This window comes from Anopheles cruzii, chromosome 3 (assembly GCF_943734635.1).
Source record: "Anopheles cruzii chromosome 3, idAnoCruzAS_RS32_06, whole genome shotgun sequence".
In the NCBI taxonomy this organism is placed as follows: domain Eukaryota; kingdom Metazoa; phylum Arthropoda; class Insecta; order Diptera; family Culicidae; genus Anopheles; species Anopheles cruzii.
In genome coordinates, this window is record NC_069145.1 from 7,595,441 (window position 1) to 7,613,738 (window position 18,298).

Consider the following 18,298-nt stretch of genomic DNA (forward strand, 5'->3'; position numbering starts at 1 on the left):
TGGCTCGGTGGCCAGTTTGCCGGCCAGGAGTCTAATGCGGTTGTGACTTTGTTCCCATGTCTCGATCTAAACCGCACGTGACCAAGAGGGCCACACGAGATGGTGTGTACCATCAAAACAGATAAAAAAAATGTTTGCAATTAATTAAAATAGAATTATAATTTTAAATTATAAAATAAAACCCTACGCAGTAAAAACCACAAAATAAAACCCACAAAAATGGACGATAATTAACGCTTACATGCCACTTATTGCCTGCCAAAACAGGTAAATGCCCACTGCCCACCATTGGATTCGTAGGACAGCCGATCGCGATCGGCCAACCGGCGAGATCAGAAAAGACCCCAAAAAAAGGGCAAAAACCGGAACCGCGGAGCGCTAAATGGTGGCTCACTAACCGGACCGACCTTTCACGACGACGATGATGATGGCGATGATGGCCATCACAACCACCGTGTAATGATGATAATGATGGCGACGGCTCGGACGAGCGAACGATCGCATGAATGTAAACTACGGGAAGTTAGATAAAGTGAAGAATTGCAGGAAGCGTTAAATTAACGCACCCGCGCCGCTGCCACCACCGTGTGTGTGAACGAGAAGGTGCAGAAAGCGGAATATGAACCGATCCTACCTATAGGAGCTTGGAAGGGCAGCGAGATGTTCGGATATTTTTTTTGGATTCCAATGGCCCGAAAAGTAGCTTCCGGGTTTGTTACCACTCCACCGAATCGCAAGACACACTGAATGACCTCTTCACCGGTCCTTTGACCCTCACTCAGGGAAAGGTTAAGGATGTGAAACCATCCCTCCGAGGGTCCGAGATCCCGATCCCGGTGCGATAACGGTTGCGGTGAAAGCCAGAACTAGCAACTTCTCGTCAATTATGACCTCCACACACGCGTTGGGTTTCCTCTTGCGTTCTGCGCTGCCAGCTGTGCGTTCGGGGTTCTCACCAAGCATTCTCACACACTCTATAGATTAAAGTGCCCAGGGTTCACGAAGGAAGTGCCACCGTGGTTTCAGGGGCTTATCTAAGCACCAGCAACCAGAAGCGCTGTGGTTGTCCTCCGGAGGGTGGCTTTAGAATTCAAGATATTTTTGTGTGCTTCATTCACAAACGACGTCAGCAAAGTAAAAGTACATAAAACCGAGAAACACAATTTGATGCTTTGACGCTCCCTTGAAGCATGTGCCCTCAGCAAATGAGCATCCGCTGCCGATAAATCTGTTGCCGGTGCGCAATTTTGCATAAAATGAAACATAACCGACGTTATCACACGCGTGTTCCCACACCGGTGCCGGTGAAACAATCGCAACAACTCCGGGCGGGCCAGGGTACTAAAACAATAGACTGGTGGTGCTACGGTTCGGACTGTCTCAACGCACTCAACGGAAGTCATCGGAGCCGGTACGTAGGGCGGTAGCATAAGCATTGTCATTGGCGGGCGAAGCGAAGGGCGGGAATTCGGGAAACGCATCCGCAACGGCATTTACACGCATTTGTTTCGCTCACAGTTAGAAGTTATCATTTCCGGTACAATGAAAGGCACCTTTTGCCTCCCCGCCCCACGATGACACTGGCCATCTTGGCCACTGGTGGTGAACGCCGCCGTGTTTCGCAATCGCAAATGAGATAACTTCTACACTAGAACATGGCGAAGGTGGCACAAGAGAAGCAGCTTTCAGTCGCACCCGTCGCGTGCGCTGCAAACGGAAATGCATCGAACGAGAGGAGATTGGCGAAGACGTTTCGCACCTGTGCCGTCTAGTGCCGTCGGTGATGCAATTCCGCGATCGCAGACACCGCGACGTGTGCCGTTACCACTTACCGGTTTGAGTGCACAAATATATGTTACGCGCATTCCTGGGCTAATTGATTCCACCGAAATAGCTCCCCGGCTCGCTGGGAGCTGGGAGTAGAACCAAGTACAAAAAAGACGATGTAAACGACAACTCTCTTCGAGTTCCCGCGGGATACGCCCGCGGTTTGCTGCGTTTGCCACCGCATATTATCATAAAATCCTTCCGAGGGCAACGGGGGCGTGAACCGCAAGCAACTTTGCGGTAGAATTGCGGCCATTGCAGATTGCTGGCCGTTGGCGATAAGTGTCGCAGCGGAGGACGCCAGCAGACCATATATCGCAATTGCACCTAGTTCGCATGTGTGGTCTTTTGTCCGAATTCCATGTCCAGTACCCGAAGAGCAAACTACAGACGGCATTTTCACCAACAATGTTTATGTTCCGTTCCGTGAAAGGCTTTTATCCCTGCAGATTGCTTCCATTTTGAGTGTAAATACGGAGTGGAATCCCCAAGCGCTCCAAAGGGGAATCCACGGCCTGTGGAGCGTTACGTTAGGTGTGTTCACCCCCAGGAGGTGACGTAACCGGAAAAGCCTAGATGTCTCGGCAATCGGCCGAAGGTAGTTCATCGTCGCAAAAGTGACTAGTGACACTTACCTGCGGCGGGGACAGTCTTCAATCGTAGTGGGCCGTTTTGTTGTCACCCCGCACCGACGGCGACGAATTGTGACAACATAGTATATTGCGGCTAGAATTTCCTGCAATTAAATTGCGCGAACTGAAATTAGATCACATTCCGGCACATTTCGCGGCAGGGAAGCCAAAATGACGGGCCCCGAAAGCCGGGTGAAAAGGGACCCCCGCTGGGCGCGAGAGAGCACTCGCACTTTCACGCAACCCGCGGCCGGTGCCGTCGCTGGCGTCTCTCGCTTTCCTTTTTCGCTTTCTCGCGCTCTCGCGTTCTCTCTTTGGCTTTGGGCTCGCGGATCGGCTCGCCTAACAACTTGATCGTGCCGCCGCCGTCTTGGGGTAGCAATTGCAATGGCACGAGGCCTCGGCGTCCGCGGCTGTGAAATTGGTGAGCCTCGAACCCTGAACGCACTCACACACCGGCAACCGGTTAATCTTGGTTCTCGCGCCCCACTAACTATGCGGCGCGGTGCGGCGGCGTCGATCGAGGCCAAGCCACGGTGGATGCGTGCGTAAACCACACCCGTACGTGTGTGTGTGTGTCCGCGAGACCCGGCAACAATCGCGAAACAAAACATACAACGCACAGACACAAGGTGCCGAAGGTGAACCGATCGATCGCGAAGCAAACGCCAAATCTCGTTGCGGCGGCGTCGCCAAACGGTGCAAGCGCCGCTCGCTCTCTCTCTCTCTCTCTCGCGGTTGTTCTCCTTCTGTGTTTTATTCGATTGGTTACTTCGAGACATCGCAGTACACCGTGGCGGAGAAAAGCGAAAGAAGAAGCGAATGTCCAAATTTAATTCCATTCGATTTACACTCGGCGTGCCGAGCGATCGGGGCGCTAAATTGTGCAATTCGCCTCCGATAAGGCGTATGCATGGTGCAGCAGCACCACTACAGTGAAAGGCTTAACCGCGATACGTCGCACGCACGCCGAGAGGCACGCGGCACATAAGTTATCAGCGGACAAAACCGGGCGACAGGCTAGATCGTGCGGTCGGCGCAGCCTTTTTCCGCTGTTTTGCAGCCCGTTCCTATTGGCCGACAGGGCCGTAAGGACTATAAACAAACGCACACACGCACGCCCGAGCGTGTACCGGTTGAGGCGGAACGTTATTCGGGCACGGTGACCGCCGTCTGGTGGTGGTGATCGTGGCTCGATGATACGGTTCATTTATATTTCGTCTGCTCCACTCGCACGCTCGGGGGGCCGATGGGCGACCGAAGCTGACGTGGGGTCGAACTTATCGCTCTCTCTCGCTCTGTAGCTCCTTTATACGCATCTTCAGTCCTGAAACCATCGAAGCTGTTACCCAATATTATTCTAAATCCGCGAACGAGAATCAACTCGCTTGCCCACCGTTTCCCTGACAGCCGGCGCCTCACAGGATGGTAAACAGCACGCAATAAATGGCAACGTGTGTGTGTGTCTGGGTTGCCAACGCACACTCGCCGTTCCGTAGGACGACGTTAGTTTAATCGGGGCTAAAACGAAACCGAACATTTACTAAACTTACCTTCCACGTGGCCCTTTTCAATCACTGCCGGCGTTTCTTGGCCTCTTTGGAGCTCGGGCACACGCCAATATCGTAACGCGATGACCTAGAAAATCGGACTACACAAACGGAATCGCAGGACTCCCCACTTAGTGCTTCGGTCTCTCTTTATTTGTCTTTTGCACTCTCTCTCTCTCACACACTGTCTCGCCAAAAATGGTTCGCTTCCGGGACTAATTGGCTATCGAAAAGCACACAGACACACACACGGCCACACGCCAATCAAGTGAGTGCGTTGGTTTTTTTTCTTCACAAAACACTGACGCTCCCCAAACAGCAGAAGGACGCGTCCGAAAAGCTTGTACGACAGCTTTTTGGGCACATTCGGTAGAGTTTCATTTTTATTTCCACGACGTACACCAGATCTTTCATTGAAGGAAAAGCGAACTCTCGAACTCTCCACTGCGGTAATTCCGATGGGTCGAAAAGCCGGGCGTGTGCTCGGAACCGTAGGCACCGTATGCGCGTCTGATTCGATCTAATCGTGCTCGCTTCCCCGTTGGTCGACGCTCACCTCCTCTCGCGTGTATGGGTGCGTTAACGAGAAAATAGAAAACGGGACAAGGCAAAAAAAAACAACGCAACTCGCAACATAAACACACACACCGCAATCGCAACGCGCGCGGCGACACCTCAGGCGCGTTCAGCCACTGAACTGAATTCCTGTAAACAAATCTTTAACAGCGGTGCCCTGCGGCTGATAGAGTGCACGGGGGGGGACAAGAGGGGTTCCACGAGGCCCGCGCCAGACAGAGCGAAAGAGTGAGCGTGTTTGACGCAATGCAACAAGTTTCGCCGTCCCCACGCGAAGCGGTGTTCGTGGAAAACACACACTCGCCCCTCCCCCCCAGCTGATGTTGTCAAGGTTCGACCGAAGTGTCATTGTGGCAGACAGCCCCGGCACCCTCTTTAGTTTTCAAATCAATCGTTTCAATGGCCAGTCACGAGTTGTGCCGTTGTTAATATCAATCGTGAGAAAAAAAGCATATACGGTAAGCACATCGTGTGCAGGACGATTATTTACGAGCAATTATTTCCGGAAAACGACAAACGTGCTTCGCATTGTATTTAAACTCTTTTCGCCTCGAAATTCGCTGAAATCGATACGACTTGGTTTCGTTCGTTCCTACAATCAGTAATTGTTGAATTAGCTCATTCACAATTGCTTAATACAATGGCCTCTCGCAAACAGCGTTCCCTAATTGAGGAACAATAGCGTGTCCCGATGTTGCGCAACCTGGCCAATGTACATCGGTATTTGTCACGCTGTCAGACGCGGGATTTGTTTACATCTGCGCCAACACGCCGAACACGTGCTCTGGCCGTCGGCTGCACTCACACACCGTTACCACGGATTCGAACGCACACACGCAAGCCCCTCAGCCAGTCTGACGTTTCTAGCTGTCAAAACACCGAGGCCGGGTCGATCGGAGAAAAATTTTTCACTCGTTCATGTAATCGGCTGCGGGAATCCGCGGGCGGTCGATTTTGAATTGGCAGTCGTCTGTGTCGGTTTGGTGCGTTTCTTTCAAATCAAACAAGATGAACCATCTGTGTGTGGCTTTGGCGAGAAATCATCGTTCGTGTGCGGTGCTGCTGATGATCGGTCGGCATGGCCGCTGTGGACCACGGCTCCCCAGTAGCAGCACCACACTGCCACCCTTACTGTCGAGCCGGTTACTGTCGCAATCGGTTCGGCTCTGCCAAACGGCCCCATCCGTTAAGCCAGCACCGGCGAATGGTCGACAGGATAGCCGCCGACAGGATGGTGCTCCTGCTGCGGGCGGGAAACGTGCGGCTGCTCCGGACATCAAAAGCCTGCTGGAGGAACTGCGCTCGGATGCCGTTGTTTACCGGCGAGTGCAGCTCGAGAAACTGAACCAGGTGTTGGCCAAACCGCACGAGATTCCGCGCGATGCGTTCGAGTTCCTGCTGGGCTGCTGCGGTACGCTGCTGTGTGCGGAAACACTCGAAACCCGGATGCGTATCTTCGAGCAGTTTTGGTTTTATCTCGGCGAACCCGAGCTACGCCACTGGAAGGTGCTGCTGGAGGTGTACCGTGAAAATGAGCGGTCGATTACGGACGTACCGGCCTTTCTGGAGGGCATGGGAGCGATCGAGAAGGACATCGAGCTTTACCGGGCACTATTGGGCGCGCTGGCCGAGAAAGGTGACATTGCCGAGATGAAGCAGGTACGACGCATACTGGAGCAGATGAAGGCACCGCTGACGGTCGAGCTGCTGAACGTGATGATACGCGGCAACGGGCGGGCCGGTGATCTCGACGGCGTACAGATGGTGCTCGAGACGATGGGTGCCAGTAACGTGTCCGCAAACGGCGAAACGTACGGTGAGCTCATGATTGCCTTCCTGGAGGGTGGAATGGCCGAGCGGGTGCAAAAGTTGGTCCGCGAGAAAGGTTCCCTTCTTCGGGAGCGACAAACACTGGAGCTGCTTTCGTTGGCGTTTGAAAAAAGCCAAGTGGAATTGGGGCGATCGCTGCTTAAGCTGCTTCCCGAGGAACTGGTTACCGATGGGCGAATACATTCTGCGCTCCGGAACGTGCTGAGTGGCCTGGTACGCCACGGACACTTCGAGGGAATGCTGCTGCTACTCGAAGAGCTTCCGGTGCCACAGTTTCGGCCAAACGAAAGCCGGGACGCCTACGGAGCGTTCCTGATGGTCGAGCTGCTACGGCACGGAGCGCCGCTTGAGAAGCTCACCAAACTGTTGGCCATGCTCGTGCGCACCGAACGCAACCTGCACGCGTATCACGTGGCGTGTGAATGTGCTGCCAAGGCGGGCCATGCGTATTTTGCGCCCCTTCTGAGCGCACTGGCTCCACTGGAGGCGCTTCGGCCACACTACTTTTGGCCACTGTTCCTGCAGCGCGCTCAGGACGACGGTGAAGGCGGAGTGCTGGCGGTGTTGAAGATGATGCAGAAGCTGAACGTGGAACCGGATCATGAGACGATCGTAACGTACGTGCTGCCAAAGCTGACCGTCACGCTGAAGGACGCTCGAGGTGCCCTGAAGATCCTAGAGGATCGAGGCGTACGGATGGCCGTGCTAATGACGCCCTTCCTTTCGCACCTGCTCTACCAGTACCGGTTTGCCGAGGTACTGGACATCGTGCGTCGCTATCCGACCAAACTGGACACCGAGCTACTCCTGTGGCCACTGATTCTGCAGGCAAACATTAACCGCACGCAAAGCCACCAGCGAACACTGTGTGAGGTGTTGCGCGCCCTCAAGGACAAAGCGGCCGATGCGAAGCACGACGTCGGTGGGCAACTGCTGCTGGAGATAATCAGCAGCAAAAAGTCGAAACACGATTCCGCCAGCTTGTACGCGCTTCTGCGAGAGTACGAACGGTTCGAGATCCGCATTTCGCGGATGGCCGCCAGTGTGCTGAAGAACCATTTCGGTCGCTCACCCGAACCGGCGGGCGGTGACGGTGAATCGGTGGATGTGTTACTGCGCCGCCTCACCGACGATCAGTTGACGATCACTTCGAAGGAACTATTTGACACGATTAGCGTGCATCCGCGCGACATGACCTACGACGAGCTCGAGTGCCACCTGGTGGAGCTGGAGCAGAAGAAGCTCAACACACGGGGCGTACTTCGGCGACTGTTGCAGCTGTCCGTGCGCGAGAACCGTCTCGATCGAGCCCTCGAACTGAAGCAACGGTGCGACGAGGCGAAGGTCGAGCAAAGCTCCGGCATGGTGGCCTCGCTGCTCGAGCTCTACACCAAACGGGGTGACGCGGAACGGGCTGGCAAGACACTGGTGCAACTGCGCCGCCAGTTTCCCGGGTTCGTTATCGACGAGCACAAAGTGATCGACTTCGCAGCGCTGCTCGTATCGCGCGGACAGTTTGATGGCGCAAAGAAAGTGCTCCGTGAACGTGCCACCGCCGGAGGCAAGCTGCGCGGGGCTGACGGGGCGTCGAGTAAAAACATTTGGCAGCTGCTTACGAATACGGCCGAAAAGGCAGCGAGCGGCAGCGGGCCACCCGTATCACCCAACACCACCCGGAAGATGCTCGATTTCGTTGCCGAACTTGGGTACTGCACGTACGACAACGCACTGCTTGGCCCGGTACTGCGCGAGTACCTGCTGGCCGGCCACAAGCGCTACGCCATCGAAGAGTTTCAACGCATCGCGAAGGAAAAGCGGCGCACTCCGTTGCAGCTGGAAATCCTCACGCTGCTCGTGGGACTAACGAATGGGGCCGATCCAGCGAGCGTTTCGGTGGACGAGGCGAAAGCACTACTCAGCGACACGCTGCAGGTTGTGTCGCAAATCCACGGACCGGTCAACACGAACAACACGCTAATCGTGGCCCTGGCCGATGCCGGTACCGAGGCCCAGCTGCGGCGCATGCTGATCAACCCGGAGGTGCGCATCAACCACGCGTACATCCTGACACAGTGCGAGTTCCTCGTCGCCAGCGGCAAACTCGACGTTGTGCTGCGGTTGGCCAAGTGCAGCAAGGGGTTGGCGAATGTGCGCGAGAACGACTTCCTGCTGCTCGCGCTGGGACAGTACGTGCGGGAGAACAACTGCGAGGCGGCCGTCCAGCTGTTCCAGCGGCTGGTGAGCGACGAGGACGAACTCAAGGTGACCGGCGACTTTGCCCGCAAGCTGTCCGATCTGCTCGAAGCCAACAACTACGAGATACCGCCGAGCTTACAGCTGTACCTAAAGTAAAGGGCTCGCTCCGTTCGTTCCGGTTCCGGTTCGGTCGCCGGATAGCTAGCTAGTGCGTGCGTGCGTGTTTGTAAATAACCGGAAAGTTGAGAAAATGTTTTTGTAACGCCGTATGATCAATATAAACCTGGGGTAAAACTTCAACAATTAGCTCACCAATTTGTCACACATAAATATAAATAGAACGGGTGACACAAGCCGTCGTTTTCCGGTGAGCATGATCTACGATCGGTCGACCGTTCGATGCTATTTTTATGCTGTCGCAAAGGGGCCCCAAAGGCGGGCGCATCGAATGCGGCGCATTAGAGCACGTGAAACTACAATGTTGTCCCTTGTTGTTTTGCACCCGAATATGCGTCTCATTTGACGTTCGACGAGTGTAAGTGTTAAATGAAATAACAACTACGTTCGTCGACCATGTTTCGATTTTATCCCATTTTCTTTCCTGAAGCCGTGGTTTACTGAAATTGATGCCAAACACAAACGGGCTCTAACGTTATTGAAATATATATATGTATATATGTATAATCGATAAATGTATTTAGATATATCCAGATAGAGGGTGGCACGTGAGCCTCTGGTAGAGTGTTATCGTTTCTTTAACTACGAATATCGCACATGCATGAAATCTCTGGCAAAACACCAACACGTTACTGTACTCTCGTCCTCAAACACTATCCAGAGGTTCCCTGCGCGCGGAACTCTCGTCGCTGGAGGGGACAGTGCAAGGGCGGAAAGAATCGGTGTTTCACCAAATGTTCCTTTCTTTGATATACTCCACATAGCGCATTGTGTTTGCTTAGTTCTGCTATCGGGTACGATGCTTTTGCTACAATTCCGTGCCACACACGCGCTCGTGAGCGATTCGATTTTTAGTAAACTATGTATACGCGACGCGCACCACGGCCAACAGACGCCGCCCGGGTCGAAGGTTGGCCGAACGACGCGCGATGGCAGAATAATTGTGTGTCGGTGTGTTTGTGTGCAATATTCTTTTAGATTTTTAAAACCATTTCGGGTTTCCAAATAAGTTTGCAAACAACACAACAACAGCATCCGTCGCGGCCATTCCGCGGTACAAGCGTATCGCGTCGATGGAAAACCAAATTACACGATAAAAAACCAATCATTCTAAACGCTACCTCGAACACGCGCATATGTCTAATGTGAAAAGGATAAAATCGATACAATAAATGGCTATAAAAATGATGAACCAAATAAAAACAAAAATAAACAATAAAGAGTATCAAAAAATGGTTTTTAAAAAACTCAACGAATTCAAACAATACTACCCATTTCAGTTTTACCGTTCCTACAGTTCACACTTCACAGACCAAAACGAACCGGCGAACCTAAAGTCTTTCTGCTCCGCTCCCGGTCTGGCCCCGGGCCAGACCGGGATACTTTTGTGGAGAATAAGGCTAGAAAAATATCATCACATTTCAGATTTTTGTTTCAGTTTTTCACTACATCAAAGTTGGGTCGTGTCCAGCTGACACGTTGGCCACTGTAATTCCTCCGGAAACCCGCTTACGGAATCGTTCGTTGCACAACAGGATATCGGATGGTGGGATCGTGGAGAAGAGGAAGGAAACCGAAGACGATCCGTGCCACACTGGTGGCGTTTGTCGTTGATAAAACGCTTCGGAATCGGAGCTGTGGATTTTGGTTCTAAAAAGAAGGCTTTACTGCGCGGAGCGTGTAAAGAAGAAAACAAATTGGTGCAAAAGTCCAAATCAGCCGATCCGAAATATTGATCTTTGTACGCCAACCCTTGCGGTGCAGTGGAAGAAAGGAATAGACTGGCGGTGGCGGCGGTGAGTTTTTAATCCTCCCCAGTGTAGCATCCGTTGCACACGCGGACATCGCTCAACCAGCCACGCTTGGGAACGGGTCGACGATTTTGGGAGCAAAGTGCACAGACTGCATTACCGCACGCCCGGCAGTGATGCCTCCGGCGATCGATCGTGGCGTGATACGACGCGGTAGCCGAAGTTGGTGAAGTCCGGGACCCCGCAGACGCTGCGGACGAGGACGTCTTTTGCTTCCCGGTGGTGCTACCGTTCTGCTTGGCCGGCGATGGCGTCGGGGATGCGGTGGGAATGGTCGATGGTAGCCCACCGTTGGTTACCTGGATCAGCGGGGTGACGGTGTTAAGTTCCTCGGGTGAACCGAACACCAGTTCGCAGATGTAACAGTTCGGTGCCTCCACATCCGGCACCCAGTACGAGGGGCGGGCTGAATCTTTAATAAAGTCTTTGGCAAGCCAACAGAGATCCGCGGTCAGTATTAATGCAAAAGATCGCCCAGAAAGACACCCCAGGCCTTACCCTTCGGATACTCCAACACCGCACCGATATTGCTGATCGTGTTGATGACCGCTTCGCCGTAGCGCCGCACCAGCACATTGTTGGCCTCGTCGATACCATTGTTGTTGTTGTTGCCACCGGCACTGCCTGTAGGGGAAGACGTCAGGACGGGATCAGCGGAATCGTTACTCACTTGCTCGCGGACGCGATCGCGATCTAGCAGGGACGACGGTGGAAGGAGGAAAGGATTCAAACGTCATCACCGTCGCCGGTCAAGAATCGGATCGCACGTTCGATTTTTGCAAAAAGGAAGAAACAAGTAAGTTCGAGGACGAAAAGCACCAAACTAGGTTCTGCGTGTTTTCCACAAAGTGCCATCCGAAACAGTATCCTATTGAAAATTTAGAAGCCCTGACTCCCAGTTCCGTACCTGTGGACTGATTTCGATGGTTGTGCTCCAGGTCCGATGCTCCGTTCGCAGTTATTCCGTTTGTCATTCCTAAATCACCAGTACCGCCGCCACCAGTACGAAGCTCGTTCCAGCAACTGTTACAGACCCGTACCGGATAGTTCCAGCCGCGGCTCGGTACCGGCATTTCGTGCTTGGAACAAAAGTTGCAAAACCCTTCGCCACAGCTGCGACAGTGGTGCTTCTTGAGGCCGAGCCGCTCAAAGTTGCAGGTACATCCTTTGCAGTACTGTGATCGAGTGCAGCGAAAGATCAATGAATATCGAACGGCAGCACCGAGAGGGGTCTACTTACGACAATCTCACTATCCGGTCGCCAGTAGGTGGGCCGGATCTTGTCCGTCACCCACGACTTGACGAGCTTGGTGGGCTGCGAACCAACGCTGGCCATGGCATCGGTAATGTAGGCCACACCGTCCAGGACGAGCTGAGCCGAGTGCTGCGGTCCGTGCTGCTGCAGTCCGCCATCGTTCCAGACGTGGACGATTTCCGTTCTGTGGAGGACACGCAATGGACGCGAATTTATTATTCAGCAACAGTTCTGACCTAGAGGCATCCCAAGCCATCCACCCTTTGCAGCTTACCGTACAGCGTTCTGTTCCGGCGACTTGTTGCCGTACCAGTGTTGCCGTGAACGATAGATCTCGCCACAGTGCGGACACTCGATGACGGAACCGCTCCAAGCGTACAGGGCAAGCCCCATCCAGGACGAGTCGGTCGATTTCTGGGTCTGTATGCTCACCACTACCTGGCGCCCGTTGATGTGGCACCGATTGCACAGGTAGACCTTGTTCTCGTGCTGATGCTGGTACTTGCACACCCCGATCGATCGGTGATCCTCGCGCATCTCGAGGTGGCCCATCGACAGCTGGCAGCGCGCGTCGCACGATTTGCAGAACGTCGTGCAGGTGAAGTACTGCTCGGGGAAGGCATTGAACGGCAGTGGGCTGAGCTCTCCGTTGAACTTGTTGTTGAGCGCCAGCAGCGCTTCGAACACGACGCGTGGTAATCGCGGCGATCGGACGGCCGTATTGCGGATCTCCTTCTCCCAGGCCATCCTAAGCGGCTCGTAGTTGGTCGGTGGTTTCATCGTCCGTACGCCAACGTAGCGCAGCGAGCTGAATGCGCTCAGCTCCAGCTTCAGCTTGGCGAAGCGTTCGCGCAGAATGTCCTCCTCCTTCTTACCATCGTCGTCCTCCTTCAGCACCTCGGTGTTGTGCGTTTCGTGAAAGATGATAACGGCCGGGCCGAGCGCTTGCGGTGGCCCGGGCAGATCGAGGGCCTGCAGTGCGCCCGAAAAGTACTTCGTGAATGCCTTCGAAGCGGTACCGAGAAACTTGTACATATCGGTGCGCAACCGTTCGGCCCGCGTCCGGTAAATTATAATGTCCGATACGGCCAGCACCTTCAGCAGCATGCGCATCTGACGATTCTCGTTGACCGTTTCGCCCAACAGACCCTCCGTGTCCAGGCAGAGCACATTCCGCTGGCGCTGATACGCCGCCCAGATGCCCATCGTGCAGGACGCTTGCTCGGCGGACGTTTTGAACACATCGCGGCCACCGAACAGGGCGTGATTCATCGTGTGCGACTTACCGTCGCCGGTGTTGCCGAAGATCGAGACCACCTTCACCTTCGTTTCGGGCTGCACCGACAAGCGTTTGCAAAACTGTTCGGCCGATTTCACGCATATTCGCTCCTGTTCGTCCATCAGCAGGAAACTTCGTTCCTTCTTCCCCTCGCCGCTCACGGGGCCTCCAACACCACCGCCGCCGCCGCCGACACCGTGCATTGGGGATCGTCGATCTTCCAGGTCGTCGGTATCGTTCAAGTCGAGCGTGAGCGAGGTGAACGGTCCGGACACAACATCCGGTCGCTGCGAAGTGAGGGTGCCATCGATCGTTTGTTGCTGAAACAAAAAAAAACAAAACGAACACATTAAGTAGGGTTTAAAGTGATCGTGCACAATGTGCCTTAACCAGTGCGTAACTCGTTTAAGCTTATTTGGGGACGATTCGCGACGAGCGGAAACTGAAACGAGCAATTTAGAGCAGACTGACCGGGAAGCGAATGAACCCTTCACACTTTTGCATCGCTGAATCGAAAATTGACTATTTTTTATGTGATCTGGGTTTATGGATAATCCTCAAAGTATGATTTCTTTCCGATCGACAGCGATCAATAAACCGTGCGTCATCGAGGATCTTCGCGTCAATGTGCCGCTTGTGGCAGATGTTCCAGCATCTGTTATCAGCATTTTTCCAGCCCACCACCACCGGGCACTTTCGCGGCGATGACGTGCAGAAGCCACGTTTCCTCTCCGGCACCGGATTCCCTTCCCCGAGTTCGAAGCGCCGTAATCGTTATCGTTGCAATAATACACAATGCTTTGCCCTCTGCAATCGGCCGGGCCTGGTCCCGGGGCGTCGCATTGCGCAGCTAAACACCGCGCTAAGCAACGTCTTGTAACCCTCCGCACCGTCGACGAAATCGACTCCTGATCGTGCCGCCATTGCGATAGTGTGGAGCGATTGTGGACCAACAGTGAAGAACGAATCACCTCCTTTCTTCGTTGGCCTTCCCCTTCCTGACCGCTTCATCAGCTCGTTCCGGAGGCCCAGCCATTTAACCTCATTTAGAGCGATGGAATTGCCATCGCCTCCGATCGCAGCTTGACGGGCCCTTTTTTCGCAAACACTGGCAAAAAAGTGCTTGCAACGCGATGATAACAAGACTGCCTCAAACCATCCCAACCTGTCGATGTCGACGATCCTGCTCGATCACGCGACAACTGTTCGATTGCAGTTGATTTGTTTGTTTTGTTTTGGAAGAATCCATAAGTAGGGCACTTGATCGAAGTAAATAGTGTAGTTCCAAAGCATTTGATGCATTCCATACATAGTTTAATAACGGGAAATAAAAGATTAAAGGACTCTGAGTTTGAGCCCGATTCTTAGTGGCTTAGTGGTTCAATCATGTTGGCCATGCGGTAGGGAACAAAGTCTTCTTGGTGAATGTATTTGCTAACATTCGATACAAATTAAAATCGATGTTCTCTAATTTATGCGTTATACAATACGATTCCAACGATGGATACTGAAGCGCGAAAGGCGTGCGGACCAACCATGAGCAATGCGGATGGATTTTCAACTCAACGTAGAGAATACTAATTAACGCTGCCGCAGCGAGTTTCCTCGCGAGCCGTACTTGGGTACGTCCTTGAATTCGATGGTATACAGTTGATAGAGGAGTCGAGCATCGGCACTAGAGTAATTATTATCATTATTCTGTTTCTACCGCTATCTGTGCCCTCGGAAAAGCTCATCGTTCATATCACGATGCGAGGTAGATAAAAACACGCTCCACTCACGAAAGCACAAACGCAAGCGCCTTCTTTTCGTGCGTAAGAGTTCAGATGTTTTCTTCGCTCGTAGACTCTGACAAAGTAGGCCACACGGCCATACTGAAACGACGACATTAGACGTTCCCACGGCAACGAGCGAACATTTTATGGCGGAGAGAACATTTTATCACAACACCACGGTTTGCGGTTTACCTTATCGGTGATCCACGAAAGGCTCTCGGTGTCCTCGGCTTGCATCATTTTGGTGCTTTCGATTGTGCTGAAAATTCTAGTTGGGGCGTTTTCGAACCCCAATCGTCCCGAAGCGCGCTCCACAGCAGCAGCTGCCCCAATCCCAAGAGAGTAATCGGTGCGTAGGGGGGGCCCTGTCCTACGATCCAACGGTGTGTGCCCTTTCCGAATGCCAGGCGTTCACCATCCGTCGTCACGTTTAGGTTCCCCTTTCGAGTGTACCAGCCGCAGAATCGTCCCGAACTCGAAGCAGAGCCCTAGAGACACGCGCGCACAGCTGCAATGTTCTTTCTTCTTTCCACTACAAAACACACACACAAAGACACTGCGCTGCTGTGCAGTGGGGGGCCTGGGTCTGGCCTTAACAATCCGTTGAATGGTGTCCGCGCTGGGCAGCGATTAGAACCAAACGTAAACACACGAACCCCCCGTCGTTAATGTCGTATCGTGACCTTGGTTGGTCAAGAGGCTCGCAGGCCTACTTTTGCTCTTCTCTTGGAACGATGGAGCACCGCGAGAGCTCCGCAGTACCGCAGTAGGCTACCCAGCCTGCTAAATCTTGCGAGCAGAAGAGATGCGGAGAGAACGATAGAGAGAAGGCGCGAACAAACGACAGCAAGCAACGGGTACCAGTGGCCCCGGAGGCGGGGGTTTATATTTCTACTACGCAACAGTTTCGACGGAAATCCTTCACATCACTTCCGGTTAACGTGACCGCGTGCGACTAGAACGATCGTCGCACAGGTTAATGATGAAATATCCGCTCCGTTCCGTGGCTTTCTCGCTCAGCGTAGCGCGCTGCAGAAGCTGGCGAGCTTGCAGTGCAATAGGTAAACAAAGAACGCACCACCGTGGTCCACCGCACCCCACGCAACACACGTCACGGATTAGCAAAGTGCATTACCATCAGAAAAGTTCTCCGCTGGCCAGTTGCCATTCACGGTAACTGGGCACTGGTAGCAGAAAAACACTTCACAAAGATAAGATGCACTCAGCTGTGCGAACGTCGAACAATGAAAACATCACCATCGGGGGATGTTTTCCTAAACTCGCAGTCCCTCAGCTCCCAGCACACTATTCGTTGCCTTCGTAGCCAGTTTCAACACTATTCCGACGCTCGTCCATCGGGACTGGGTCTCCAAAAAAGCTTATCCTTGCGTTGATCGCCACGAGACGCTGGTAATAACTTTTGCTTAATTCTTTCGATTTTCTCCGCTGATTCATCCGCCAACAATGGGTGATGGTGGACTATTTCCAAGCGGCTGCGAATGGAAAAGTGAAAGGCGGCTCGATTTGACAGCTGCGTCGTGAGAACTCAACTGACAGCGGATCGAGGCGCGCGAAATTTGCGTTCGAACCGGAATGTCTTTTGTGAGATTCAAAGAACAGCTCGCCGCAACGATGCGTTTACCATCGAAGGTTCAATTGCTTAGCTTTGAATGAACAGACTTCGGCAATTTTGCATCGTTTTATGGTATTGCAATAGAAAAATTTGAATGTAAAACTGTTCTGCATTTGAATTCGACAGCCCGTATACGCTCTCTCCTTCACAATGCGCTGCTCTCTCTCTCTTTCGCTTTATCATTTTGACACAGCTGGCCGCCGCAAACGTAAACAACTACGCAGATCAACACACGGCCGGAGGCGTGCGTGCTTTCACTTTCGCCGAAATAAATCTCAAACGCGCACACGACGTCCGATAACATACTCCGAACGTGTTTCTATTTCCAGCAAACAAAGGAACACGATATTTTGTTGCCATAGGAGGTGCAGTTGAGGGGCAACGATGAGCGCATGTCGTGTGAGAACACCGGTAAGGCAAAGATTTGGCTGTCCACCAACCCGTCGCATGAACTGATAAGCAATCCGTCGTTTTTTTGTTCCAAACATGCCATCTGAAGCACAAAATAAAGTCACTGATTAAGGTGACCGGTCTGGGCGCCACCGTCTTCAGTGCCTTCAGTTTGTGTCGCGGCGATGAAAAGTTCTACAACAACTTGTTCATGCCCGTCGTACGGCTGATCCCACCGGAAACGGCGCACGATCTGGCCGTGCTGGCGGTCAAGTGGAAGCTGTTTCGGCCACCGTCCCACGACACCGAGCGCCTGAGGACGAAGCTTCTTGGTATGACGTTCGCCAACCCGATCGGCATTGCGGCCGGGTTCGACAAGCATGGTGAGGCGGTCGATGGTTTGCACCGGATAGGATTCGGGTTCGTGGAGATCGGTTCAGTTACGCCTGAACCCCAGCCGGGTAATCCGCGGCCACGCATATTTCGGCTGAACGAAGACAAAGCGATCGTGAACCGGTACGGGTTCAACAGCGAGGGTCACGATGTTGTGTACGATCGTTTGCGAGAGTCACGCGATCAACAGTCGCCCGAGGGCCGTGCAGTTCTGGGTATTAATTTGGGAAAGAACAAACTGTCCCCGAATGCAGTCCAAGATTACGTGCAAGGCATCAAGCGGTTCGGAGCACTGGCCGACTACCTGGTGATCAACGTGAGCAGCCCGAATACGCCCGGATTGCGTACGATGCAGAGCAAAAGTACTCTTCAGACACTGCTGATGGAAGTGCTGCGAGCACGCAATGACCTTCCAAAGAGTGACCAAAGGCCGGTACTGCTCAAGCTGGCTCCGGATTTGTCGGATGAGGATTTGAAAGAGATTGTCGACGTTGTCCGCAGCAAGGCGTGCTCCGTCGATGGACTGATCGTGTCCAACACGACCATCGATCGCCCGTCGACACTGAGAAGCATTAACGCGGGACAGTTGGGTGGGTTGAGTGGCCCACCATTAAAGCAACGATCGACGACGATGATCGCCAAGGTATACAAGCTAACGGAGGGTCAAATCCCAATCATTGGCGTTGGCGGCGTTTTCACCGGCGAGGATGCCTTCGAGAAGATTCAAGCGGGAGCCAGCGCCGTTCAGCTGTACACGTCTTTCATCTTCCACGGCCCTCCGGTGGTGAACAAAATCAAGCGGGAATTAGACCGTTTGCTGGAGGAGAACGGTTACGCTAACGTACAGGAAGCCGTCGGTAAAGGTGCCGATCAGTTTGTGGAGTGAATATGATTCACCGCCCAGGCCAGTTAGCCGGTTTTTAAAGTGTCGAAATATATTGTATATAATTATGAAGCTGGAAATGCTCATAGTC

General features: G+C 53.2%; 3 protein-coding genes across 4 annotated transcripts; 2 read left to right on the forward strand and 1 right to left on the reverse strand.

The window, feature by feature from the left end:
• The first annotated feature begins 5,511 nt into the window (after window positions 1-5,511).
• Window positions 5,512-8,882, forward strand: LOC128274669 (leucine-rich PPR motif-containing protein, mitochondrial). The gene has a single exon (XM_053012937.1). It carries the CDS (start codon window positions 5,594-5,596, stop codon window positions 8,765-8,767), a length of 3,174 nt encoding a protein of 1,057 aa, XP_052868897.1. The 5' UTR covers window positions 5,512-5,593; the 3' UTR covers window positions 8,768-8,882.
• Window positions 8,883-9,486: 604 nt separating this feature from the next.
• Window positions 9,487-16,046, reverse strand: LOC128275461 (zinc finger FYVE domain-containing protein 1-like). Of its 2 annotated transcripts, none has more exons than XM_053013964.1 (6): window positions 15,101-16,046; window positions 12,129-13,453; window positions 11,840-12,038; window positions 11,507-11,774; window positions 11,098-11,223; window positions 9,487-11,023 (listed from the first exon to the last, which is right to left on the reverse strand). In XM_053013964.1, exons 1-6 carry the CDS (start codon window positions 15,146-15,148, stop codon window positions 10,593-10,595), a joined length of 2,397 nt encoding a protein of 798 aa, XP_052869924.1. In that variant the 5' UTR covers window positions 15,149-16,046; the 3' UTR covers window positions 9,487-10,592. The 2 variants fall into 2 exon arrangements, with proteins under 2 accessions (XP_052869924.1, XP_052869923.1); XM_053013963.1 differs by having other exon boundaries at window positions 11,098-11,292.
• Window positions 16,047-16,781: 735 nt separating this feature from the next.
• Window positions 16,782-18,280, forward strand: LOC128272581 (dihydroorotate dehydrogenase (quinone), mitochondrial). The gene is made up of 2 exons (XM_053010413.1): window positions 16,782-16,952; window positions 17,041-18,280. The coding sequence occupies exons 1-2, from the start codon at window positions 16,926-16,928 to the stop codon at window positions 18,208-18,210; spliced, it is 1,197 nt and encodes a 398-aa protein (XP_052866373.1). The 5' UTR covers window positions 16,782-16,925; the 3' UTR covers window positions 18,211-18,280.
• The last annotated feature ends 18 nt before the right edge of the window (window positions 18,281-18,298 follow it).